General features: G+C 41.0%; 1 protein-coding gene across 3 annotated transcripts in view; it reads right to left on the bottom strand.

Moving 5' to 3' along the window:
- PCDH9 (protocadherin 9) overlaps positions 1-26,384 on the bottom strand; it is a 926,161-nt gene that overhangs the window by 317,534 nt on the left and 582,243 nt on the right. For 2 of the 3 annotated variants that reach the window (XM_034416729.3, XM_034416739.3), the window contains exon 3: positions 21,584-21,785. In XM_034416729.3, the coding sequence (XP_034272620.1) occupies positions 21,584-21,785 (202 nt within the window). The remainder of the gene's footprint in view (positions 1-21,583; positions 21,786-26,384) is intronic. The other variant, XM_034416749.3, reaches the window with a different exon arrangement.

The raw sequence follows: 26,384 nt of genomic DNA, 5'->3' as shown, positions 1-26,384 counted from the left end.
CCCTCCCCCCCTCTCTCTCTTTCCCTCCCTCCCTCTCTCTCTCTCTCATCCTCTAATTACTCACATCGGAGTAGATTTAGTAGGATAGATTTATCAATGAGCAGACCGATCCCAAAGTCAAAATTTTATGCATCACACTGTGCGATATGTTAAACCACGCAGGCTCTTTTATGTAGGTTGCAAGCTGATAGAATCCTAATAGGAGGGAGCTGTCCTTAGCCACGTAATGTTGGCCTTCGGGAGGAACTGCTTTTGCAATCAAGGTTGTGCTGCAGCTTCCTCTGACATAGAGATGGTAAAGCTTTCTAAGGACAACTGCACAATCCCACAAGTTCATTCCATTGGAAGAAAGATTCATGGACCTATCTGAGGCATAAATAAAACGACTTTCTGACGTTCAAGCTGCACTACCATTTTTCACGGGAGGAGCACGAGTTGTCCAGACAGCTGTCAAGTCTCTCCAAGATGTAGTTTCTCTGGTTAACCTCTTCTTTCCACCTTTCTCAAATTTGAATCCCTCTATCGTAGGTTTTGCAACACAGAAAAGAAAGATGCCGGCCTTGCATTTGACACAACACAAGAAGTATTATCTGTTGATAATACTTGAACAATGAAATATTTGAACAATCAGGAAGTCGCATCTTTAAGGTTACAGAGAGAAATAAGCAAGCCACTATCAAATGTCCAAAAATGGATGGGGAAAAGAGAAAAGGAGGATACTGTAGGACACACTTATATATATTATCTAATACGTACATGACAAATAAATAAATAAATAAATAAATAAATAAATAAATAAATAAATAAATAAATAAATAACAGGTGTCAAACTTGAGTGTGTCACGTGACATATCACAATTTATTGTGATGTTTCTTGCCTTTCCGGAGCCGGGGTGGTTGTGGCCTGCCCTTGACTCATTTTGACAACCCTGCTGTAGGAGATGACCAGGCTAAGCCTGAAGGACGGGTCAAATGCATCATCAATCATGAGTCCCTGTGTGCCCACAAGAGATCTAAATCCAGCCCACCTTGATTTTCTTCTACTCTTATCTCCCGCTAATTTCCCTTGGCTGTTAGTAGTTCAGATTCTTGTAGAGAGCTGAAGCTTGCCATACATCTTTATACTCACTTGAACTGCCTGAATCATCTAACACAGTGACACAGTGACACAGAAAGAAGAAGAAAAGAACAAAATAGAACATCCAACCCCCAAAAAATCATCTAACGTCAGTAATGCAATGATGTGACATCAAGATCAAGGGCTGTTGGAATGGTCCTCTACTCCAAATGGTAAGCCAAGAACGTGACTTGCTAATTCACGTGTGCTTCTCAGGGTCAGGCTGGGAAGCTATACTGAATGAAGTGTAATTCCATTGACAACAAGGCATTAAATATTTATTGGCTATAATCAATAAATTTTTTGCCTAACCGCATATCAATTAAAAATTAAGACATTGAGAAATATGTAACTATAGTCTGTTCTGTTGTTGATTTTGCATCTTTCAAACATTGTACATGTATGGGTAAAGGTAAAGGTTCCCCTCGCACATATGTGCTAGTCGTTCCTGACTAGGGGGCGGTGCTCATCTCCGTTTCAAAGCCGAAGAGCCAGCACTGTCTGAAGACGTCTCCGTGGTCATGTGGCCAGCATGAATAAATGCCAAAGGCACACAGAACGCTCTTACCTTCCCACCAAAGGTGGTCCCTATTTTTCTACTTGCATTTTTTTTTATTGAAAAGTTTTACAAAAAGTTTACATATTTCCCCCCCCCTTCCCTGCCCCATCCTCCCCCCTCCCCCCTCCTCTTCCCAGAACAAATTACAGGGTACAACCTTCAACAATCATGATCAATCCTAGTCTAAATAATTATAACATTCCACATCTCTTGTTCCTTCAATTCCCTAATTACCCCCCTAACTTGATTACTTAAAGACACACCAAATATCTATATAGTCATTCATAACCTATCTGCAATTTCTTATTCCGGTATTTATTTTGAATATAATCTATCCATCTTCTCCAGTCTCTTAAATATCTTTCATTTGAATGATCCTTCAAGTACGCCGAGATTTTTGCCATTTCCGCTAGGTTTATAACTTTCATTGTCCATTCTTGGATTGTAGGTAAATCTTGCTTCTTCCAATATTGTGCCACCAACAGTCTTGCTGCAGTTATTAAATTCAAAATCAATTTAGCCTCTATAACTGTACAATCCGTAACTATACCCAGCAGAAACAGCTGTGGTGTAAATTTCAACCTCTTTTTAAGAATATTTTGTAAAATCCATCAAATTTTTATCTAAAACGCTTTAACCTTTTTACATGTCCACCAAATATGAAAATAAGTGGCATCCTCACAATTACATCCCCAACATTTTGGTTGTACATTCGGATACATACGAGATAACTTTTTTGGATAACTTTTGGATCTTGCATTTTTTACGTGCTTTCGAACTGCTATGTTGGCAGAAGCTGAGACAAGTAACGGGAGCTCACCCCATTACGCGGCACTAGGGATTTGAACTGCCGAACTGCTGACCTTTCGATTGACAAGCTCAGTGTCTTAGCCACTGAGCCACCGCGTCCCATACATGTATGGTTAGAAAGTCTTTTATTACTTCTGAAGAGCCCTTCTAGTAAAGCTAAATTAACTGTTCGCATAAAATTCATGATAGCAGGGAATGAGATTAAATAGACTCTCAAAGTCGTCATGACCCTCTTTATTGTCCTCCTCATTAACACACCCGCATCCTACCATGCAGGCAGTATCACACTTGTCAGCAAACTCTTTCCCTTTCCGAATCTGCTCTGCTCTTCAGAGGAGTTGAAATCTAAACAATTGATAAAACGGAACCCTCAAAGGTTAATTTATTCTCCTAATTTGAACACTGTCAAAGTGCTTAATTTTCTTTTGAATTGCTTTTGTCTGTCTTTGTTTTTTTAAAAAGGCACATTTAACAGGATGCTAATAAAACAGGCCGGCATGATGGAAGATAATGTCAGACCCAAACTTTTAATCTCATAAACTAATCTTCAAATGACTTTTAAATGGCTGCTAATACTGAAACACTGCTAGCTACCACTACTCCCTCTTTTCTCTCTTCTCTCTCTCTCTCTCTCTTTCTCTCTCTCTCTCTCTGTCTATTTGTCTGTCTGTCTGTCTGTCTCTATCTGTCTGTCTATCTATCTATCTATCTATCTATCTATCTATCTATCTATCTATCTATCTATCTATCTATCTATCTATCTATCTATCGTAGAAAGTCAGCACCCACCGCCCAGAACAGTGATGGCGAACCTATGGCACTCATGCCAGAGGTGGCATGCAGAGCCCTCTCTGTGGGCACACGAGCCGTCACCAGCTGCTCTTCAGATTTCCAGTGTGCGCGTGTGCACCAGCCAGCTGGTGTTTCGGTTTCTGGTGCTATGGCATGCACGAAGACCAGCTGACTGGAGCTCATGTGTGTGCCGGAAACCCAAAGACCAGCTGGTGATGGCACGCATGCCCACAGAGCATGCACGCGGGGGCCAGTTGGTCTTCAGGTTTCCAGTGCGCACGCACATGCACATTCTGGTTTGGGCACTCGGTGCCAAAAAGGTTTGCCATCAGTGCCCCAGAAGAATGAAATATTTTGGGAAATATTAAAAAGGCAGATTAGTATATTTCCCTAAAGGAGAAATGGAGAAACATGCTCTTGAAGACAGAAAGCAGCCTCCAAGTCATCTTAATAACCCCCAGGAGATAGTTTGTGCCCATTAAGAAAGATTGGGCAAGCCTATTCAGAAACCAACCCCAGTTTCCCCACCCCAAGCAGAAACTGAGGAGGCCAGCTTTTAGAAATGCAGATTTGGTAATCCATTCAGAAAGACTGGGTCAAGCAGAAACTCCAGATAAGCAACAAGCCAAAGGTTGACAAATTAGCTCAGACAAACAGCTAGGATTTGCATTTCCCCTTTTGACTACAGAGCCAGCTATGACCCCTACATAACCCCATAGGAATCAGACAACAGCCAATAGAACACATGTTCTTACACAGGAACAGGAAGTTCAAGTGCAAAGCCCAAGAAAAGGTATAAAAACTCAATTTTGTCCGCTGCCCAGAACCACAAACCCATGTGGTTTTGCTTCATCAATAAACCATCTTTCTAATCAGCATCCATGTTTCTAATCAGCCTCCTTGGAACTGAACCAGATGGATATTTCTTTCCACAATTACACACACAGAGAGACAGAGAGACAGAGAGATTTATCTATCTTTATATACTTATTGAAGGCCAGTAGCTACAATTCATTAGTTAATGACTAAACTGAATCTGCCAATTCACATTTGCATTTCAGTGCCTGGATTTCAAGAATTTTCCTTACCAGGCTGGTAATGATCAAAGCAGCCTCTTTTGTTCCATGTTTGCAAAACCAATATGCTTAAAAAACAACAACAACACTTGAATTTTATTGGCTTCTCTATTGAAAATGCAAACCTTATCTTCTAAGGCCACTGCTTTGTCACAGCAAATTTATTTTCTCTTGCTGAAGTGGATTGTGCATATTACATTCAATTCTCCTTCCCCCAAACAGGGCTTTAACTTGGGGAGCAGCCACTAACTTAAGAATTTGTTCAAGATAAAAATCAATTAAGGACACACCAACAAGTACATTTATCACCCCAGCTAGACAGTAGTAGAAGCCAACTATTACTCAGGTTAAAACCTAAGTGCCAGAATTAGGCTGTTGTATAATTTTATACAACACACTCTTATCATACTACAAATCATGCCTTAAATCAGAGGCATCACCTTTGTTTAAAAGCACTAGTAAAAGTTAAAGGTTCCCCTCGCACATATGTGCTAGTTGTTCCTGACTCTAGGGGGCGGTGCTCATCTTCGTTTCAAAACCGAAGAGCCAGCGCTGTCTGAAGATGTCTCCGTGGTCATGTGGCTGGCATGACTAAATGCCAAAGGCGCACGGAACACTGTTACCTTCCCACCAAAGGTCGTCCCTAAGCAGAATCTGGTTCTCTTCATGTTGTACCCCATTTTAAAGTATAAATCTCTCTTTAAACAGCACAGTGAAGATCAGATTTGATGTACAATCAATTGACATGAAGAACAGAGGGAAAAGGAGCCTGAGTGGCGCAGCAGACTAATGCTACTGTTAAAAGGTAGTATTTAGCTTCCAGCTGCCTGCAATTACTGCAAGTTCGATTCTCACCAGGTTCAAGGTTGATTCAGCCTTCCATCCTTCCTAAGGTAGGTAAAATGAGGACCCAGTTTGTGGGGCAATAAGCTGACTTTGTATAAAATCTACAAAAGTATGAAAGTTATTGCTTAACGCATTGTATGCCACCCTGAGTCTCCGGAGAATGGCGGCATATAAATAAATAAATAATAATAAAAAAAATAGCTAGCAACCACATTATATTTGTTGTTCTGAACTTCTGAACCTTTGAAGGTATCTTGCCTGCTTCTACAGTAACTTATATATATACCCTGTTTCCCTCAAAATAAGACATCCCCTGATAATAAGCCCAATCAGGCTTTTGAGCACATGGCAATAAGATCAAGCACTTATTTCAGGGTTCAAAAAAATATAAGACAGGGTCTTATTTTTGGGGAAACACGGTAACAATGCAGGATAACAGAATAATAGAGTTGGAAGGTACCTTGGAAGTCTTCTTGTCCAAACCCTTACTCAAGCAGGTGATCCTATACCATTTCAGACAATCTCTTCTTAAAAACCTTCAGTGTTGAAGCACCCACAACTTCTGGAGGCAAGTTGTTCCACTGATTAATTGTTCTAAATATCAGGAAATTTCTCCTTAGTTCTAGGTTGGTTCTCTCCTTCCTTCCTTCCTTCCATCCATCCATCCATCCATCCATCCATCCATCCATCCATCCATCCATCCATCAGCTTTGGAAGCCATATTAGCACCAGAAGCTTCCACGCTGCCAATTCCATGTGCCTGGGAAAGTAGAAGGGGGGATTTAGGAGAGTGAATAGAGTTAGACATGATAGCATTCTTCCCTTTGGTCAAGGTCATGGTGTTTATGCATCTAGAGGAGGAATGGTTGCAGGGATGGCTCAAGTTGGGATGGATGATGATTGGATCATGTGACAGATTGATGGGTGAAGGGGCTGGATTTGGGATTTTGATTTACTGAGTGAAAACCTGGAACCCTCAGATTTGGGTTTTCCCAGATGAGCCAGTATACCTACTCTAATAAAATGGAACTTTGATAAATGTCTGCTTCGGAATTTTTCCTGGAGTTGGGGACTTTCTGGAATGCTGACACCTCCCTCCCTTCCTTCCTTCCTTCCTTCCTTCCTTCCTTCCTTCCTTCCTTCCTTCCTTCCTTCCTTCCTTCCTTCCTTCCCTCCTTCCTTTCTTACCCCCCCCCCACCTTAATGGTGGTGGTGGGACATTATGCTGCAAAGGGAACTGAAAATCTATGACTTAATCCCACATGTAACCAAGGGGGGGGGGGAAACATGCCCTAGAATTAGTACTTCAAAATGAAAAGTTAATTTTCTTTGGCTTATCTTCTTGGTATCATGTTGTTATCTCATCATAATCTCTGTTTATCTGTTCAGAATTATAATGGATAATAACAGTAACAATGTAAGTAAGTACTAATGACTAGAAGCTGTAGTTATAGACTTTAAGTTGTGACATAAAATAGAAAATTGATGTAGTACATCCCCTCTTGGTGTAACTCTTTGGAATTGGATTTCTGTCAAAACAAAAATGTTCAGACTCAACAAAAAGTTATGTAGGTATAAAAAGGATTAGCAAGGAAGAAAACAGGGCCTGCAACAGACTTCAGCTAAATCACTGTGAAATGGACCAAAAAAAAAAAAATGCTATACAAAGCAACCTTATGTGAGGAAAGCACAAGTCAATGCAAAGAGAACTGGAAACATGCAATAGAGTTGCAAGATTAAAATATGGCCTCATGTTTATTTTATTCATTTACCATGGTGGATTTCCTCCTCCCTCCGTCTGTTTATCCAAGGGCAGAGATAAATACCTGCGTGCTATTTACTTGGGCTGTTATGATTCACCTGTTTATTCAGAGTTTACTGAATAATTTATTTAATAAATAAGTACTATTTATTAATACAATGTTTGGACAAGTGATTTAAGCAAAGGTGATGATGAAGTGGGAGGGATAAAGCCCTGAAAATACAATTTTTTAAAGTTTGGCTTTCAAAATGGTTTGCATAGTCTAATTTCTTCCTGATGCCGTTTTGATGGTTCCTAACCTTTTGGGCAGGTGGGAGACAGAGAGAGAGAGAGAGAGAGAGACAGAGAGAGGGAGGGAGGGAGAGAGAGAGGGAGGGAAGGAGGGAGGGAGGGAGGTAGATCTGGTGGGATTCAAATTTTTTTACTACCGGTTCTGTGGGCATGGCTTGGTGGGCATGGCAGGAGAAGTTTACTGCAAAATCCCCATTTCCTCCATATCAGCTGGGACTCGGGAGGCAGAGAATAGATGGGGGTGGGGCCAGTCAGAGGTGGTATTTACCGGTTCTCTGAACTACTCAAAATTTCTGCTACCGGTTCTACAGAACTGGTCAGAACCTGCTGAATACCACCTCTGATAGGGAGGGAGGGAGGGAGGGAGGGAGAGAGAGAGATGATGATAGATAGATAGATAGATAGATAGATAGATAGATAGATAGATAGATAGATAGATAGATAGATAGATAGATAGATAGATAGATAGATAGATAGATAGATGATAGATAGATAGGACCTTTATTGTCATTTTTTTACTGTGGGCACATTGGCACACATTAAAAATGAAATTCTGTTGCCTGTTCTCAAAAGTGTACACATACATAAAACACTTGCATCCAGTTTCACCACAATGTAAAAAATATGTTGAGACTCTAGAAAGAATGCAGAGAAGAGCAGTAAAGATGATTAGGGGACTGGAGACTAAAACATATGAAGAATGGTTGGTTGCTGGAATTGGGTAGGTCTAGTTCAATGAAAAGAAGGACCAGGGGTGACATGATAGCAGTGTTCCAATATCTGAGGGGCTGCCACAAAGAAGAGGGAGTCAAGTTATTCTTCAAAGCATCCGAGGGTAGGATAAGAAGAAATGGGTGGAAACTAATCAAGAAGAGAAGCAACTTAGAACTAAGGAGAAATTTCCTGACAGTTAGAACAATTGATCAGTGGAACAACTTGCATCCAGAAGTTGTAAAGATTAGGCTATGGGGATTAGAAGGAAGATTAAAACACCATTACCCACTGAACGTAGAGGCATCCCATTAAAACTAAAGTTTTGTTGTTGTTTTTTTGTGAACGAACACACACGTTTCCCAATTTGGAGTTCCATCACATAAACAACTTTAATAGTAGACATATTTTGAACTTTAATCATAATTAAACCACCAGCACATAGGATGTTCCTCACAATAATGGAAATTATAGTATGATTTAACTCCCCTGACATCATTTCACCAAGCCACTCTAGCATTAGACTTATTAAAATGTGGGATACTTATCATCTATAATTACCCAAATAATTTGTAATGTACTAAGGTGGAGAGGTGAAGAGTGATGGAAAGAAAGAATGCAGTTTGGAAAACACAATTCAAGCTAAACCCTTTAAGACTACTCCAAGGAATACTGAGGCTTAAGATAAAGAGAGAGAGACTGAGGAATTCTAAAACTTTGTCTTATGTGATACTCAGATATTATCTTGAAATTCTGTTGTTCCTTCCTTCCTTCCTTCTTTCCTTCCTTCCTTCCTTCCTTCCTTCCTCCTTCCTTCTTTCTTTCTTTCTTTCTTTCTTTCTCTTCCTTCCTTCCTTCTCTTTCTTTTTCTTTCTGTCTGTCTTTCTTCCTTCTCTTTCTGTCTCCTTCCTTCCCTCTTTCTTTCTTTCTTTCTTTCTTCCTTCCTTCCTTCCTTCCTTCCTTCCTTCCTTCCTTCCTTCCTTCCTTCACTTTCTGTTCCCTTCCTTCCTTCCCTCCCTCCCTCCCTTTTTTTTCTTTCTTTCTTTCTTTCTTTCTTTCTCTCTCTCTCTCTCTCTCTCTCTTTCTTTCTCTATCCTCCCTCCCTTCCTCCCTCTTTCTTTCTTTCTTTCTTTCTTTCTTTCTTTCTTTCTTTCTTTCTTTCTTTCTTTCTCTCTCCTTCCTTCCTTCTTTCCTTCCTTCCTTTCTTTGATCCACTGTTCTCACTAGAAGAACTAGATTATTCTAGTTCTCACTAGATTATTTTTCTACCTACTTCATAAACAATAATTGGTGACAATAAATTCAATTCTGGCTCTTATATCAGTGGATTTATTGTACACAAATAGCTGTTTTGGATAGTTACCTGCATCATTTCCCAACACCCTTTAAATATATCCTAGTTTCTGTGTTATCTCCTTGAAGCTGAGTAAATATCTTCTGTTGCTTGCAGATATCAAATGTAATTTCTTCCAGCAGCCTCACCAACCTTCACCTTTCTCCCACTCTTTATCAGGGAACAAGTCTCCTTCCCATCCCTACCATTCCTCCCAGATTACAACCCTATTATGTTGTTATCTGAATTATACATAATTGAAAGTTGTGTTTTGCAGCTTAACAGTGTGTTGTCTGTCTATGGTCCATGCACTGCCATGAAAACAGAGCTGCACACTAGAAGTTCTGGATGACAGCAATTTCCTGGGCTTCCAAAATGATATTTTAACCCTCCTTAGATTATAGTTTGTGAAGTTTAAGAAGATTTCAAGTAGAGCTGGAAGCACCCAACTGACTCCATCCATGCTGTATCCTGAAGTCTTCTTTGATGATTCTTTCTCCTTCCAGCTTCAGAGCCCTGGAAATCCCAGAGAATCCCAGAGGATCTCACTGAATTAGTGTCTAAGGCTGATTCATTTTAGCCTTTTACTACAGCCAAGCTGCCCAGCATGCTGTCATCTGCTGTAGACAAAAACACATGAACACATCCGTGTTGTGCTCCCAGCAACAAGATAGAAGAGGTTGCTCTTGTCTGTTTGTTTTAACTTCTCTTTAAGCACCAGGTGGTCTCCAATCTAAGTATTCACTAGGGTGGACCTTCCTTAGCTGCTGAGATTAATACAAGTCAAGCTAGGTGATCCATATAAAATCCTTTGCACTAAGCTTCAACTGCATAATCACTATCTCGTCTCACATAATGCTTCATGACTAGCTTTCATGTACAACCTGAGAACTGGTCATGGGATGCAAATCTAAATTCACAAGATTTTTCAGGACTGGGATTCAGAGAACCGGTCATGGGGTGCAAATCTAAATTCACGAGATTTTTCAGGAGTGGGATTCAGCCGGTTTGGACCAGTTCGGGTCCCGGCTCTATGCTGTCCTATTTAGCTGTGTTTTTTAAGCCGTGCACATGCGTGCAAGCTGCATGCGTGAGCAAAACACATGTGCAGAAGGTTGCACACATGCACTGAAGGTGCGCATGCTCACATTTTTGGTGCTGGGTGAACTGGTGGTTAAATTATGTGAATGCCACCTCTGGAGGTTTTATATATGCTTAATCATGATATATGGGGATGCGATGGCTCAGTGGCTAAGACACTGAGCTTGTCAATTGAAAGGTCAGCAGGTCAGCAGTTCGAATCCCCAGTTCCGCGTAATGAGGTGAGTTCCCATTACTTGTCCCAGCTTCTGCCAACCTAGCAGTTCGAAAGCAAGTAAAAAATGCAAGTAGAAAAATAGGGACCACCTATTGTGCGCCTTTGGCATTTAATCACGCCGGCCACATGACCACGGAGATGTCTTCAGACAGTGCTGGCTCTTCGGCTTTGAAACAGAGATGAGCACCGCACCCTAGATTTGGGAACGACTAGCATGCATGTGTGAGGGGAACCTTTACCTTTAATCATAATATACTTTATAGTCTTGTATATTTGTCCAACAAAGGCAGTGACTATCCATAAATAATGGGAGCAGAAATAAACTGATTCTATTTGTAAAATTCATTAATAGTTTTTTTTTTCCCCCTTGAATTGGCCAGGTATCATTTATCTCAGCCTTCAAACTCTTAATTTGAAATAACATTTGAGACTATTACATTTGCATATCCACTGCTCTAATTGTATCATTATTAAAATTACATTCAGCAAAAATAAGTAATTATCCTAAAACATTAGATACCTAACGTGAGAACAGCGTGATGGCAACTTTTGGACAAGTTTTCTTACTATTCAAATATATGAACATGTCCCTTTTTTTAAGTGCATAAAAATATCAACATCATTTGGCCATAAAACAAAGTGATTTTACCTCTGTATATTAGATCATAAACCAAATACCAAGTTACAATTTGTACAGCAGACACAATAAAGTCATGTTGTCGGGGAACAATTAATCATGGAGAGTTGTGCTATTCGCTGAGGCAATTAATATTTTATGTAATTTTGAGCATGCAAATTTGTGATAGTGAAAGGTAACGGGCCACATTACTCAAACTTATGTGAACATTGTCCCTACTACCACATTAACAGCAAAAACAATCAACTTATCTGATTTGTACTTTAGCTAAATAGAAGGAAGGGACTACCTTTTCCTATCTGTGGATGATATCTATGTCCTTAAAAGGCTGAAGACAATTCTTAAGTCCAATGAGAAAATGAAGTTTTCCCTGTAGCACAGGGGTGTCAAACTCAAGGCCCACAGGACCACCCTGGAAACAGTGAAGGCCCAGCCTGCGGTGCCTCTGCCAGTGAAAATGGAGCTCAGGAGGGCCGCGCACAGTCCTCCCGAGCTCCGTTTTCAGCTGTGACAGCCTCCTGCAGTACTCTGCCAGTGAAAATAGAGTTTGAGAGAGAGTCTCAAACAGAGTTAATATAAACACAGAGTTGTGTGCAGCCCTCCCAAGCTCCGTTTTCACTGGCAGAACGCTGAGGAGGCTGTAGCAGCCAAAAAGGGAGCCTGGAAGGGATGCCCCCAACACAAATGATGTTGAGGTGGCCACACACCCACAGCCCCTCCCCCCAAGGTCAAACACAACCCTGATGTGGCCCTCAATGAAATCGAATTTGACACCCCTGCTATAGCATATTAAATAGGTACATAGGGGCGTACTTGAAGGATTTCCATACAGGCTAAGGTTGTTCTTGACTTGGCAACAGACTGTTATGTGGTTGTGGTCAGTTTCCCAGTAGTTCCTTCCCAGTAGTTCCTTACGTCCTTCCATAGTCCCAAGATTTATCTATTTATTTATTTGTTTGTTTGTTTGTTTGTTTGTTTCAATTTGTATACCGCCCTTCTCCAATAGGACTCAGGGCGGTGAACAGCCAAAATAAAAACAAAACATGCAAAATTTAAAAACAGTTTAAAATAATTAAATATTTTTGGCCACAATTTAAAACAAACCCAATTTAAAATCAATTAAAATTTAACCCAAAACTGTGGGATCAAGCCAGCAAGATGGATCAAGATGGTCTGTGTGGCTGCTTGTGAGGAGCGGAGGAAGTTTTGAGGAAGCTGTGCCTCAATCGTAGTCTTAACCATGGAGGTTGATGACCATATAATAGGTGTGTTTCTGTAGATGTCATTTTAACTCACTCTTTTTTTGTGCAACACTTCCCTGGTAGAATTTGGGGGGAAGAGCTAAATAATGCACCTTTTGTATTTGAACAACTTTGACGTGCATGGAAATCACTAAATAGACTGTGCACCGGAGTAAGGAGATCAAAGGACAATCTAAGAAAATGTGGTTTCCCTATAGAAGACAGGCAATCTGTGTGAATGTGGAGAGGAACGATCCATCTCATATATGCTACAATGTCCTTCAACATATACAAAGGAAGACCTTGTGCTAGTGAGATAAAATGATGTTGACCTGGCCCGATACTGGCAAATCATTTAGTAACAAAGGAGAATATTTATACCTCAGGGTTGCTATGAGGAATCCTTGGTTATCCACAAACACCAACTAGCATCATAAGACATGATGAAAATTCTTGAATTTCACAACATATAGACAGATTTCACATAGTTTCAATTGGGGAAAATATGACCATCCTAGACCAAGCCAAGTCTAGAAATGCCAGGGAATTCCTAGAATCCTGGCACTCTGACAAATCAGCCATTAATAGACACATAGACATTAACAACATCTATAGCAGGGGTGTCAAACTCAATTTCATTGAGGCCCATGGCTGACTGGGTGGGTGTGGCCGACTGGGTAGGCGTGGCCAACTGGGTGGGCATAGTCAGCTTGATTCCACTCCCCAAACTGCTGGCATGTTTCCTCTTTGCATTGGGTAGACTAGGGCATTTCCCAAACTTGGCTATTTTAAGATGCATGGACTTCAACTCCCAGAATTCCCCAGCCAGTATGCGTGGTTGAGGAATACATCTTCAAAGGGTCAAGTTTGGGAAACACTGGACTAGGCCGAAGCCACGCTGGCCCAATCTTTCCTTTTTGCATTTGGTAGACCAGGACGGCCCCGCAGGCTGGATCCGACCAACTTGCAGGCCAGATCTGGCCCGTGGGCTTTGAGTTTGACACCCCTGATCTATAGGCCAGGTAAAAGAGACTATTGCCCACCCCAAAAGGGAATAAAAAGACCCAAACATCTCTCCACCAGCAATCAGCACCCAAATCAGCATAGCGTCAGCCTTGGAAGCCATATTAGGCTGGAAGCTTTAATGCTGCCACCTCCTCATGTGTGGGAGAGTAGGAGGGGGGATTTAGGAGAGGGGTTAGTAGACATAATAGCAATCTTCCTGTCAGTCAAGGTCAGGGCGATCCAACATCTGGAGAAGGAGTGGTCAGGGGGCTGGGTCGAGATGGAACAGACATTGATTGGAGCATGTGATCGACTGGGGAGAAAGGAGATGGTTTTGGGAGCTTTGACTTACTGAAGAAAAACCCGGGCTTTTCAGATTCGGGTTTTCCCAGATGTGCCAGTTTACCTATTCTAGTAAAGAGAACTTTGGAAAATGCTTGCTTCAGAGTCTTTACTTGGAGTTGGGGTTTTCCTGGAACGCTGACACATAGATTAATTCCAAGATTAACATCAAACCAGCAATCAAGTAAACAATATCCCAATCAACAAACTGCCAAAGAAGCCAACAGCAAACAGTCCAACCAAAGAATCTTTAAGGCTGCTCCCACCAACACTGACAGGCAAGACACCAGAATATAAACTGATAGCCATCAGCACTCCTTACTAGCACTGATGATGTTACTTAGTTAGCGCAATGAAATGTCTTCAAGAAAGCAAGCAAGCTCAGAGAGCACCAAGGACGTCTAATGTCATTTAGTTTTAATCCTCTTTATTTTAAATACTTTTTACACAGGCGAAAGTATTTCTCCTAAAACGCAACTCACCCCAAAAAGAAGGTCCAGCACTGTTTTGTGCGTGTGCATTAAAATTAAGCCTTACCCCCAAAATTTGGCCCTATATAAGTGCGTGCGCAGCCAGGCTTGCCGGAGTGGATGATGGAAGACTTTTCCGGGTGGACAGCTACCGGTAGCTGGAGTGACTGTTACAGGTAGGCAAGGGTGCGCGAGGCACGTGGGTCGCGTTGCTCACTTTTTTTGGCCGTGAAAGAAGCGGCCTGGTGGCCAGGCAAGGTGCGTGGGTTGTGTCGTTTGCTCTTTTTTTTTTTGCATATTTTTTTTTAATTTTTATTTCTCATAAACATATTTAAGTGTACAGTCTCTTATCCATCATTAATCATTGATCATTCATCTTATCCTTTAACTTTTATTTTTATTTGTTTGGGGCTGCTCTTTTACTATTTCCTCTTCTTTGTTTTACCACAACCTTTCCTCTTCTTCCCTCCTCTTCCTTCTTCTGCCCTTTCTACTTTCTTCGTTCCTCCTCTCCTCCCCTTCTACTTCCCCTCCCCTTCACCCGCTCCTCACTTCTTCCTCTCCCTTTCTAACCCTCTCTCCTACTCTTCTTTCCCCTCCCTTTTCTTCCTCTCCTTCTCCCTCTCTTCTATCCCTCTCTCTCCTTTCCTGCGAAAGAAGCGGCCCAGTGGCCAGGCGAGGCACGTGAGGGGAAAATTAAGACACCCCTCAAAAAGTAGGCCTAACCATTTTTTCAGAGGTCAAAAGAAAATAAGACCTGGTCATATTTTCAAAGAAACACGGTATATTTCTATGACCCAGTTTATAGCTATTTTACTTGTGTCGGTGTTGAATGTTATACGTCTATAATTTGAAGGTGCTTCTGGAACAAATAAAGAAAGAACTTGAAGGATGATTCACAGAGAGGGGCAAAGTTGAAGTCTCACTGTCGACTAAAAGCACATTTCACTGGACTCAGTTTCTTTTTCTTTTTTCTTTTTTCTTTTTGATTTTTTTTAATTTTTATTTCTTACACACATAATGTAAATGTACATTCTCTTATACATAATTGATCATACATATACATATTTTTTTAAAGAAAGCATAAAAATAAGATATTTTAATTACATTCGGGGTTGCTCTTCTACCCTTTCTTTTCCCTCATTTCACACTCCTCCTCTTTTTTCTCCCTTTCTCATCTTCTCTCCTACTCCTGTCCCTTGTCCTTTCTTCCTCTCCTTTCCCCTTTCTTCCATTCCTCTCCCTCTCCCTCTCCTCTTCTTACTCTCTACTCATCTCTCCTTTCTTTCTCCTTTATTGTCAAATATTTTCCTTGTTTGGTATCCGAGCAACTCCAATATTCTAATAATATATACTTACTTTTCAAATTCTTTTCAATTTTACTCAATCTGTCACTTTTATCATCATAATTGTACATTTATCCTTATAATCTTCTTTCTTTTCCCTCCTCCCATCCCCTTTTCCATTTACTCTGGTGTCCTCTGGATTTCTATTTCTTTTTTATCCTCTCCCTCATTTAACTTTCTATTTGTCTAAATCATTTATCTATCATCTTTTATTCATATTTTTTTTTCTAACCATACATAAAATCTTCCCCATGTCTTGAAATACACAGATTCCTCTTTATCTTTTATTCTTAAAGTTAATCTATTCATTTCCACACAGTCTAAAATCTTTTTTTATTACTTCACCTTCTGACGGGATTTTTTCTGTCTTCCAATTTTGCGCAAATACAATTCTTGCTGCTGTTATTATATGTATAATTAAATATACATCTTCTTTACTATGTCTCTCTGGCAAAATACCAGGACTCAATTTCAAGCTTCCACCAAGCATATGGGAAACTGCTGTGCAATTCACAATTTGATCGGGGAAATTATGCAGCTGGGAAAGGGACAACCCGTTGTCCTCGTACAGCCAATCACAAAGCCAAGTTGTGACTTTTTGCAGGAGTAAAAAAATAAATAAATGCAGGAAAGATTAAATCAATTTGAAAGTGTTCACTGTAACAATGGCCCAAGAATTAACCTATCAGAAATCAGCTGGATGCAAAAAAAGCATTCTCGTATAGTCAGTGTCCTCCACAGCAAAACATCACATTCATAAGTGTTTTTGTGCGGCCAAATGATTTGCGTGATGTTTGTTCCATTCAACGAAAGTGGAGGGGGGGGTGAGGGGAGGAAGGCACAAAAGAAAACACAAATGAGGCTATTATGTGCACAGATGTCCACTCAAGTATGAGTTACTGATGGAGGATTTGGGCTATCAAATGTAGAAATTACACTCTAATCATGATTACATGCGCCACAACAATACTAGGATTAAATACAAATTACGGCTGGAGAATAAATGAAGGAGTTACCATGGGTGCTATCAATAGGAGGGAGCCACATGTAATTACTCCAAGCACTGTATCTGGTAAGCAAGAATTGCATCTTAATAAACAGGAACGGCCAAGAGTGAATAATAAAGCTAATGTTGAAAATCTTTTTCACGCTTTCATCCAGCATGAATGATTGCTGGCTTTAAGTTAGCTGGAAGAATTTCTGCTCACTGTGCAGGCGTTTTCATTAAGCAAAGGTAATTGTGTAACTCTCATGTCTCTTCCTAGGCTGGCAAAGCTGGGAAAATATGACAGTGGATTGCTGGAGCACTGCTTCATTAAACCTGAGGAATATTTAACTCGGAATACAGTCGGATTTTGAAACCTCAACCTAATTGCAGCGCCAAAACACAGAGAGCAGAACGCATCTCAGATAGAATGCCATTCATCACCATCAACAACAAACAGTGATTTTTTTTTGTGCACCTGAAAAGCACGGTCCACCATGGGAAAAACACCCAAATCGAAAAGTACATGATGAAAACTATGTATGAAAGGGAGATGGGAATGAGGATGTGCTTTTTAAGATCTAAAGAGCAGGTTTTAATTTGGCTGTGCATGTAATAAGAGCCCAACACCAAAATTATAAGCAGGGGTGGGTTCCACTTACCTTTACTACCAGTTTGCAACAGGAGTGTGCGCGCACTTCTGCACATGTGCAGATAAGCCATGATGACATCTGCCTGGGTGGGCGGAGCCTCCCGCTGCCATTACTACCGGTTCACAAGAACCGGACTGAGCCGGAAACAACCCACCACTGATTATAAGCAAATTATTTATATTTACCTCTGTTCTTGAAATGAAAACATGCACCTTTTCAAACAGATGTACAAATGGAGGCCCTAAGGACTGGCTGTGTAATGCACGAGAGTGCTTATCGGTCAGGCAAATGGGATAGAAATTACCCGGAATTCCATTATTCGATCATTCCATTCATAAAACATATGAAGAACAGTTGCAGGAATTGGTTTTGTCTCGTCTAATAAAAAGAAGGACTAGGGGCAACGGGATAGCAGTGTTCCAATATCTTAGGGGCTGCCAAAAGAAGAGGGGGGTATTAAGCTATTCTCCAAAGCACCAGAAGGCAGGACAAGAAGCAATGGCTGGAAACTAATCAAGAGGAGAAGCAACTTGGAGCTAAGGAGAAATTTCCTAACAGCAAGAACAATTAACCAGTGGAACTGCATGCCTTCGGAAATGCCTTCACTTGAGTATTTTAAGGAGAGGCTGGACTGCCACTTGTCTGGAACAGTATAGGATCTCCTGTTTGGGCAGGGGGTTGGACTAGAAGACCTCCAAGGTCCCTTCCAACTCTGTTATTTGTGTTATTCCTCGAAGAAAGTGGAAGCAACCATCCCAAAAAGACGAACGTTCAAAGCAGCAGCATTAACAGATAAACAGAACCTGAATTGTTTGTTTTTCTCCATTTGAAGTCTCTCGGTTCAAATAGTTTAAAATACCAATAGAAGAGAATATTTGTCGCTCAGGGCATGCTGGTCTGTGGCCGGATAAAGATTTGATTGATTGTCACTCAGGGTTGAACTGTGAGTTTCTTTGTTGCTCTTTCAGCTTGGTTGTTTTCTTACGGACATTTCATTACCAAACTCGGTAATATCATCAGCACTAGATGGGAGCGGGGTTTGTTCTCTGATTATATACAAGTGACTTGCCATATCAGTATAGCACTGATGAGGTTACCTGGTTTGGTAATAAAATGTCTGCCAGAAAACAGCCAAGCTCAGAGAGCATCAAGGACCCCACAATTCAAAATACAATCCTACAGACAAAACAGCAATGGAAAATAAATGATCCATGATAATATTTGGGAGCAATGTCTATGTTTATGTATATTTGAATATATTAAAGTATTCTCCTATATTAATTGGCCGAACAATGAAAGCAATAAGCAAAAAGAAAGAGGAAAAGATATTTTCCCTCTAGATACTCTTCCAAAGAAGCACTTATATTAACTATCCTGTGGGCCACATTACAAACAATTTTGTATTACACCACCACAACAACAACTGATAATAATAATAATAATAATAATAATAATAATAATAATAATAATAATAATAATAATAATAATAATAATAATAATAATGGCCACAAACTAATGCCATGAAAACAAAGATACAAAAATCCACCAATAATCCAAACTGTCAACTTTGCAACAACAAAGTTGAAACTATTTCACATTTAATATGCAAATGCAGCAAAATCGCACAAAGCTAGACACGACCGAGTTGCTAAATTAGTCCACTGGTCTTTATGTAAAAGATACAACTTTCCTGTATCCAAAAAGTCATGGGAACATAAAGTGGAAAAAGTTATAGAAAATGAGAAGGTGAAGATCTTGTGGGACTTTCGAATACAGACTGATCGTCACTTGGAACACAACACGCCAGATATCACAGTTGTCGAAAACCTAAACGTACAATTTATTGACATCGCGGTACCAAGAGATGCCAGAGTCGAAGAAAAAGAACTGAAAAAAATCATGAAATATCACGACTTGGCCATAGAAACTACACGGCTATGGATGAAACATGTAACCATGATACCCATTGTCATCGGGGCACTTGGTACCATGTCCAAGAATTTTATAACATACATCAGGAAATTTGCAGCTTCCTGCAATAACACCAACGGAACTGCAAAAAACTGCACTACTTGGAACATCGTACATCTTAAGAAGGTACTTGGTTGATACCTAGGACGCTGGTAGCAACCCATATCAACCATTAGCACCAGTCAATGGTATTTGTGATGCATTTTTGAATGTTCAGTTGACTGAGTTTTATATTTAATGAATAAAGATGATAATAATAATAATAATAATAATAATAATAATAATAATAATAATAATAATAAGTCAATGATATTTGTGAAACAATTTTAAATGTCCAGTTGAGTGATTTCATGTTTAACAAATAAAAGAGATAACAGCAACAACAACAGACCACACTCAGTTGCCGTAGATTTGTGAGTTGAAATTAAATATTGAACGTATACGGAGGATGATAAATTGCATATTCACTACCTCTACATAAAAATGTGAGTTTCCTGAAATTTCTGTTCCATGTTGAAATTTGGTAACATTTTTTTTCCTGTTGTAATTGATAATAATAAGATCAGTATGTGAAATAGTAAAATGATGCAATATATCTAAATTGAAAAACAAACAAAAGACACCCCCTTTATCTCAAACAGTGTAGAAACGCTAACTCTGTGTGATATTGTGATGTCACACGTCTCTTATTTCAACAGGCTTATTCAGAGTACTGGATCCAGACCTGCAATGCAATCATAACCAGCCTGTGAAACTTTCAATGCAGTGCAGTGATTTACTTAGCAACAATACTACTGAAGCTCACACTTGCCCAAGGATGACATTCAATTTTTTCCTGTGGAAAAAAAGCTTTGGAGGAGGGAATGGTGTTAGAAACCAAGTAGGTTTGTTACTGTTTGTATTTTCACAATGCAAGGAGACAACTCAAGGCAGGTGACAGAAACCAAGCAAAAAGGGTGTCTTGATTTTTCAAGCAAACTGGCTTTAAATTTACAAACAATTAGCAGTTTCTTTAAGGAATGATTCACAGAGGTCATCTTAAATTTCCCGTATAATCCTGCTCATGAAAGTATAAAGAAATTTTACTTTTCAATCAACCACAGACAAAATAACCAAAGGCCAGCCATGACGGCTGGGGAGTAAAAAGTTGAAGTCCAGCATATTTAGAAACAACCAGATGGAAACAACAATTTTCATTAAAGAAATGGCTTCCATTTATCATCCGAGCCTTAGCAGTACATTCATAAATAAAACTTAGAAAAGGAAACAAGTCCTTTCCATCAATCCTGAAACCACACATCAGTACAAAATAGTGAGTCCAAACAAATATATGCACAACAAGTGGCAACAATGAGATCCTTTCCTTCTATCCTTTTCTCTGCTGGTCTGTTTCTCCTCTATCTTCTTTTCTCAAATATTTGCCTGAACTTATTATTGACTTTGACCCTTCAGCCAGTTTCAGTTGCTGTCCGAAGGATACTCTGGGCATCATACACATCCATCCGCCTCCTTTTTCAGGCATCACCAAACCGAGTCTGAACATCCTATTTCTGTAGTCAAACCATGGGCCAGATCAGGTCAGTGGGGTACTTAAATCTGGCCCATGGGGCCGGCCTGGAAATAACAAAGGACCGGCCCGTGGTGCCTCTGGTACCCCATTTTCATCCTGGAGAGCCTCCTGCAGCACTTTGTCAGCCAAAACGGGACATGGGGGATGTTTTGTGCCCTGTTTGCAGTGATGGGATTCAGCCAGTTCGCACCTATTCGGGAGAACTGGTAGTTAACCTTCTAAGCAGTTCGGAGAACCAGTTGTTGGAAGAAATCTTATTTTGTTTTTTTTCCCACTTTACAGGACTAATCCTGTAAGGAAGGCAGGAAGGAAATGTTCTGGTGTAGTTTCTAGCCTAATCTTTATTACCCTGCTTACAGAAACTGCCTCTCTGGTTAATCCTTGTTACATTGTAAAAGCTAAGATGAAGCGCCCATTGACATAAGAGAAGTTGAGTTGGTTACACCCACACGGTCACATGACCACTGAGCCATGCCTACCCAGCTGGTCATTAGGGCAGAGAACCGATTGTTAAATTATTTGAATCCCACCACTGTCCATCTTGGTTGGCAAAGTGCTGCAGGAGGCCATCCAGGATGAAAACAGGGCATGGAGGGGGGGCGGCACAATGCTGCAAGAGGCAACCCCCGGTCCATCCCCCCTGGCCTGGCCCACAGAGAACAACAATGCCGATCCAGCCCTGGAAGAAATCCAGTTTGACAGCCCTGCTGTAGAGGGATGTTCATGAAAGTCGAAAAACATCACTCACCAGAGTTGGGGTCCGAGTTTCCATCTGCTTCGGTCCTCTTGTCCGGGGAGGCCTGGTCGTAGAATTCGTCCTGCGGCTGAACCAGAGGGAGAGGGTGTGAGACCATCATTCCACTACCCACAGGCTCATGATCTCCTAGGCCACTGTCACTGCAGCTTTCCTGCGAACCATCGGGGAGGTGAAACGTAACACGACGTTGAGACTACAAAGAAGAGCACAGGACAAGCTCGATTAGTGCTCTTCTTTTTCTCTTTCACCCCTCCCTCTGTTTCGATAGATTGTTATATTTATGGTTGATCGCCCCAATCTTTTCCGAATACAAGGGCCACCCGGACAAATTTTATCTTTATTATTTTTGTAAGGGCTGCTGCTAACCTACACTCACATATCAGGTGGCCAAAGATCTCCACCAAGTTACACAACCACACAAAACTTTGAATTAGCTATGCTGTTTTTCCCTTCTCCAATAATAAATGCGGTATTAAACTGTTCCCCTCTTTACTGTACTTTTCCCCCCTGTAAACACTTATCAAATACTGTAATAAAAATATTACATATATTTGGTCTAGTCAAAGAGTATGCATATATATATATATATATATATATATATATATATATATATATATATATATATATATATATATATATATAATTTTTATATATACACACACTATCTATATATACACATACAATACACACACACACAAACACACACACACACACACAAAACCATGACTCTGGGCAGGTATTTAGTAACTGGTATTCACATTTGCTATCAAATTTATAGAAAATGCCCTTGCAAGTTGCATATGGAAGTGTTGCTTGGGGAGTCTAAATCCAACCTAAAACCACTTTATTTCCCAAAGACACAACTCAAAATTCCTATCCCATTCGTGTCAGGAGGCACCATTCAAGCTGCTTCTGGATTGAAAGGATTATCTGGTGACATCACTGTTGCTATGGTGGCTCCCGTTGGGGCTCTTTTCATGTCCACACAAGGAGCTGGAGTGAGTGACAGGAACTCACCCCAAAATGCAGCAGCACTCAGGTCTCGAATGTGAGGTTAACTTGGCATTCTAACCACAGGAACCATCACGCTCCACCCATCAGAGACAAATACATATTTGCTGCAGGAAGCAGTATTTCTTCCGACTGTATACAGTTGCATTGCTGAAAAGCATTTTCACACTAATAAGGGACAATGGTAGAAATGGAAATGTTGCACACTAGTGGCTTGACTTATGGGGCACCATAAGCAGGTTGAAGAGGTAAAAAAAAGTGTGAAAAAGAGATACATAGCATCTAGCCTTTTTTATTCCTGGCACACCCATTCTTGTGTGGCACTTATCCAGGAACAACTTAAACCATCTTCTTTTAATGACCCCATAATCCCATGTGGGGTGGAGTCTGGGCAACTGAATGGAGCTAGCAGAATGTTTACTGGCCAGATGCCCTTCCTGTCACCAATACAGAGTTCTCATTGTGCCCAGAGAGAGAATTATCTGCCTCTAGCTAGGATCAAACTCACAGCCTCCTGACTGTGAGGCGAAAGCTCTACCTCTAGGCCACCACAGCACTCAATCCAGGAACAACTTAAATCTTTGGTATTTTTTTTTTAATCCCAACAAATGTCCCGACCATTATTGGTTAATGCCAGAAATAACCAGACTAAATCATCCTATCATATCTAATATACTACTTATCATACTATTATTTATATGCATAATTTTGGGTAGAGTAAAAGAGAGAGAAACATATGGATAAACTTCCACTATCTGTGTTGGAATCTTTTGAATTTCCAACCGGAAAGGTGATGATATACCTAGGTCACCTCTGGGAAGGGAAAAATGAACTATATACACCCACATCCAGATATGTCTTATATGAAAGATTAAGATGCTGTTTTGGAATCCTTTGAATTTCCAACCGGAAAGGTGATGATATACCTAGGACATCTTAGAGCTGAAATCCAACACTTCTGGGAGGGGAAAAATGAACTATATACAACCACATCCAAATAAGTCTTATTTGAAAGATTAAGATGCAAAATCAGCATGAAAGAGTGAAGCAAAAGTATCAATGACATCCGGGGTCCCGATATAGTCAGCTGGTGCCATCGCTGACTATTGGGGGTGAATCACTGCCCCCCACAGAGAGGGCTCGCAATCTGGGTGTCCTCCTGGACACACGGCTGTCTTTTGAAGAGCATTTGACAGCCGTGGCCAGGGGGGCTTTTTATCAGGTTTGCCTGATTCGCCAGTTGCAGCCCTTTCTGGACCGGGACACCTTGCGCACGGTCACTCATGCCCTTGTCACCTCCCAGCTGGACTATTGTAATGCTCTCTACATGGGGGCTCCCCTTGAAGAGCACTCGGAGGCTCCAACTGGTCCAGAATGCGGCCGCGCGGGTGGTTATGGGCGCAACCCATTGTGCCTACGTGACACCCCTCCTGCGCGAGCTGCACTGGCTCCCAGTGGTCTTCCGGTGCGATTCAAGGTGTTGGTCACCACCTTTAAAGCGCTCCATGGCATAGGACCCGGGTACCTTCGAGACCGACTTCTGCCACCAATAGCCTCCCACCGGCCAGTTCGCTCCCACAGAGAGGGTCTCCTCAGGGTGCCATCGGCCAAGTTATGTCGGCTGGCGACACCCAGGGGGAGGGCCTTCTCTGTGGGAGCCCCAACCATGTGGAATGAACTGCCCCCGGAAATGCGTAAGATCTCCGACCTCAGGGTATTTCGCTGTGCCCTTAAGACCCTGCTGTTCCGCCAGGCCAAGCTATCAATGTAATGATTTTAAATTGGATGTTTTAAATTTTGGGGGGTTTTAATATTGAGCCGAAATTATTTAATAATTTTAAATTATCTTAATTGTTGTTTGTCTTTGTGCTTTTAATAGGCTGTACACCGCCCTGAGTCCTTCAGGAGAAGGGCGGTATAGAAATAAAATAATAATAATAATAATATTAACATTGTACTTAGTAAGACTACTTACAAGAGTCTTTATTTCAAATGGTGCTTCAGAAGCAAACAATATGTATTCCTCCCAACAGGACTTAATATGGAGGTTTTTAATAATAGTATCACTCACACCCATGCACGCAAGCCTACTCTCCTGCACAATTAAGACACAACAAATTTAATTTGCTTATGAAAGGGACAAGGAAACAACACTGAAACAGGAATCTTTAGCTTTGTTTTGGAAGCTTCAGTACTTCGTGGAAAGGGCTAATGAGGAGGATACATAGACATTTATGCCAAAACATTGCTTTTTTCAAGTGGTTTAAATGTAAAACTGTTGTATGTGTGTGTGCGTGCATGCACAGGCATACATTTATATTCTACAACTAATGCACAACTTGATCCTATCACCTGAATTTAAGATTAGGGAGATACATCTGATCTAGTTTTTTTCTTTGCAAACCTAAAAAAAAAAAAGCTGATTTAATAAGCTGCATTAAATATGTGGCTGCCTTAATGGCTGATTCATTAAAGTAGTCATTTCTTATGATGGGAGGGGGAAGATGGGGGGAGGGGATGAGCGCTGTTTAATGAGGTGTTGTACTCAGGGCTGGGTTTCAAAAATTTTAGCAAGGGGTTCTCTGCCCAGCTGCTTGGTGGGTGTGGCCATGGTGGGCGTGGCCTAGTCAGCTTCCTGCACCACAGTGGGGTGGGCAATTTTTGCCCTCCCCGGGCTCTGGAGGTTTTCCTCCAGTCTCCGGGATGGCGAAAACAGCCTCCCCAGGCTCCGTAGGCCCTCTGGAGCGTCCGGAGCAGAACTTCCGGTATGCCCATTTTTCACCCTCCCTGAACCTCTGCACACGGCCTGCACTTACCTGCATACAAAATGGGCCATGTGGGGACTCCTTGGAGGGGTGGAGCAGGGTGGGCGAGACTAGCCAGGAGTGGGATTTGGAGGTTCTCAGAACTGCACAGAATCTTAGCAAGAGGTTCTCCTGAACCCCTGCAAACCCCCAGCAGCCCACTTCTGGTTGTACTTGTTTCCCAGCACATGAGAAGGGGGGAGGAAGTTGAAATATATATAACTGCTTCCAAATATGTTTTATGTTCAATAACATGCATAAGCTCTCCTTTTGAATTTTGAAATGGAACATGGAAGCTGTATATTTTGTTTATTTAAAAGCATTTTGCTTCATCCCAACACTCTTAATTTAGCGCTGTGCAGAGTTGAGTTCTAGATAATTCCAGGACTACTGTACATACACGGACACTGTACTTAAGTCTGAATAAACCTAATTAGGAAGATAGATGAAGTTGGTCACCCATCTGAACACTGTAGCATTTGGACTTGAAGGGCTTGTTTGTAATTGATGAAGTGAGTTTTCTAACAAGGTTAGAAGGCTGCCTTACAGAACCAGTAATTAAAGTGGAGATGTGACCTTGAAAGATAATGATTCTTCCAATCAAGTCTGAAGTGACAATTACCATTAATCTCCAGTCATATTACTACGTCTGCGTCACTGGAGTATTAATACAGACCAACCATCTGGGTTGTGTTTTAAGGACTTCCTGAGACAAGTTTTTGCTTCAAGTTTTCATGAAGGAAGGCAAATATGCATGTCTCAGAATAATATTGCAGGATCCGATCTTGGTCAGTCATCAAGATCACCGGTTTAGTCTTCCAAGCTTTTGAACTTGGTCTGGAGCCCACCCACAGGAAACTTCTCTCTACCAGAATGTGTGCTTTGGGCTACTCTATGAGTCATATTAGTGGGAATGCGGTGGCTCAGTGGCTAAGATGCTGAGCTTGTCGATCGAAAGGTCGGCAGTTCAGCAGTTC

The sequence above is a fragment of the Pantherophis guttatus genome, chromosome 5 (genome assembly GCF_059756535.1).
Source record: "Pantherophis guttatus breed Tessera chromosome 5, ASM5975653v1, whole genome shotgun sequence".
In the NCBI taxonomy this organism is placed as follows: Eukaryota; Metazoa; Chordata; class Lepidosauria; order Squamata; family Colubridae; genus Pantherophis; species Pantherophis guttatus.
This window is presented reverse-complemented; position numbering and strand designations above follow the sequence as displayed.